Here is a 2,500-nt window from a genome sequence, read left to right on the forward strand (position 1 = left end):
AAAAGATAATATTTTGCGCCCTCGGCTCTAAACAATCTTGTTTTTTTGAACATGAAGAAATAAAGAAGCCATTGCGATTGCCGGAAATACTAGGCCTACTAAAGGGACCAAAACAGAGGGAAAATTAAGAGTTGTCATAGAATGGGTACCTCGATTTACTATTTGTACCTGTTATTTTTATTTAGATTTTATATTTATTTATAATATAAAGAAAGATATCTTATTCTTATTATATAATATATATATAAAGATCTTATCTTACTTATATATATATCTTCTTCTTAATCTTATATATATCTTATCTTATATATATATTTAATAATTAATTTATTTATTATTATTATATATACTTATATCTTACTTCTTACTTATATATATACATATTCATTATTAATATATTATAATTATAATAATATAATAAAATAATAAAAATATATAATATAGTATTTATTTATATTATAAATAAATACTTTGATTTGATTATAATTTGATAATTCTAAATTGGAATTATTACTACTTAAAATTTTATTAATATCTATATCTATTAAGATTAAGAATTATATATCTAAGTCTAAGTGAGTATATAATGTAGTTTTTCGTCTTTCTACATGAAAAATTTGAGAGGATATGGATGAGATATTATTTTCTTCATTTTTTGCTCTTGTCTTCGAATTTCATTCACTAAGCAAAAAGTTTTTTTTAATGAATTAAATTAAATTTATATTGATTCAAGGGTTTGTTAGAATCCCATCCAGCAGGGATTCTTAGTCATAATAGGATTATCGTACGCTATAGAAAGATAAAAACTATATTTTCTAGATTTTAATTTAATTATATATGACGAGAAGAAGATTTTTTATTTGCCTAATTTCACGAAAAAAAGAATTTCATCTTTTATCTTGTTATCTTATTAATAGAGACTTCTTGATCAATAATCAGGAATATAGAAAAAGGGTCAGATTTCCGATTTTATGTGACTTTTGATTCGTTATACAATTAGATCTTATGTCAACAAAGAAAACCCTTTCGTCTCAATTTCACTTGTATTCCGATAAACGAATTACTTGTTTGCTCAAAATAAAATAATGGACTTAATGTTCTAATTTTGATTCAAAGGAAAGAAAGTGTGGAGTTGAAATAACTCACTCAGAACGCCTTTTAAAGGATTACGTGGTACGATTAGATCGAATAAACCCTTCTGGAATAAATACTCAGACGCTTGTGAACCTTCGGGTACTGTTTTATTCAATGTTTGTTCAATTACTCTTTTACCCGCAAAGGCAATGTAGGCATTGGGTTCGGCAATAATGATATCCCCCAACATACCAAAACTGGCTGTCACCCCACCAGTAGTAGGAGATGTAAGGATTGGTACATAGAATAATTTTTTATTTGATTGATAATCATATAAAGCAGAAGATATTTTAGCCATTTGCATCAAGCTCAAACTTCCTTCTTGCATACGTGCCCCTCCAGAAGCACACACTATAATAAGAGGTAGAAATTCTTTAGTAGCATATTCAATCAAACGGGTAATTTTCTCCCCGACTACGGATCCCATACTACCCCCCATAAACTGAAAATCCATAACCCCTATTGCTACGGAAATACCGTTTAATTGCCCTATGCCCGTTTGAACAGCCTCGGTTAATCCTGTCTTTCTTTGATAAGAATCGATACGATTTTTATAAGGCTCCTCCTCCGAATGAAATTGAATGGGATCCAGAGAAACCATGTCTTCATCCATAGGCTCCCAAGTACCCCGATCGATCAAAAGTTCGATTCTATCAGAACTACTCATTTTCAAATGATATCCACATTGTTCACAAAGATTCATTTTTGATTTAAAAAATTTCTTATAATTTAATCCATAACAATTTTCGCATTGAACCCACAAATGCTTGTATTTTTGAGTTACATCCAGCTTAGTAGAACCTTGTCGTATACTCCTTCCGACTTTTTTACTAGTATTTCCACTTTTACCACAAATGGAACTAGAAATGTAATTGTTACTGGAATTGTCACTACCACTTACAGTGTAACTATCAATACAGATTTGAGACTGAAGATAAGTGTCAATGCAACTATTAATGTGATTATTCCAAGTATACTGAGTATCATCCATGTAATGATCGTGGTCGGGATTCTTACTCTTAGATCCATTATTCAGATAACTAGAATTCCGATAAAAAGAACTTTCTAGTTCACTACAAGGATGATCATTATCAATCTCAAAAATATTATTTTCAATATCAAAATATATAGAATAACTGTCCCCGTTACTATCTTTAACTAAAAAAGTATCATCAGAGATGAAATTCCGAATGTCCTTGACGCCAAAAAAAAGATCAACATTACTATAATTGTCATGACCACTCCAACTCTGAATGTTTTTATCCGTATCATTTATCTTCAGATCTTTACTTTTGCCGGCATTTTCAATAGGACCAAGACTGCCCGTTGATTTACTTAGCCTACATCCGTGTTCGAACTCCTTCTT

The 2,500-nt window shown here is 29.8% G+C and overlaps 2 protein-coding genes across 2 annotated transcripts in view; both read right to left on the bottom strand.

The window, feature by feature from the left end:
- Window positions 1-232, bottom strand: part of LOC122584312 (photosystem I assembly protein Ycf4) — a 1,130-nt gene extending 898 nt beyond the window's left edge. The window contains exon 1 of the mRNA XM_043756517.1: window positions 1-232. This exon is cut by the window's left edge and continues 898 nt beyond it. The gene's annotated coding sequence lies outside the window, so the exon portion shown is untranslated.
- Window positions 233-777: 545 nt separating this feature from the next.
- The window catches only part of LOC122584315 (acetyl-coenzyme A carboxylase carboxyl transferase subunit beta, chloroplastic), a 2,236-nt gene continuing 513 nt past the window's right edge, over window positions 778-2,500 (bottom strand). Inside the window, exon 1 of the mRNA XM_043756521.1 lies at window positions 778-2,500. This exon is cut by the window's right edge and continues 513 nt beyond it. Coding sequence (XP_043612456.1) covers window positions 1,100-2,500 — 1,401 coding nt within the window. The 3' untranslated portion in view covers window positions 778-1,099.

Source organism: Erigeron canadensis, unplaced genomic scaffold (assembly GCF_010389155.1).
Source record: "Erigeron canadensis isolate Cc75 unplaced genomic scaffold, C_canadensis_v1 Conyza_canadensis_unscaffolded:230, whole genome shotgun sequence".
Taxonomy (NCBI): Eukaryota; Viridiplantae; Streptophyta; class Magnoliopsida; order Asterales; family Asteraceae; genus Erigeron; species Erigeron canadensis.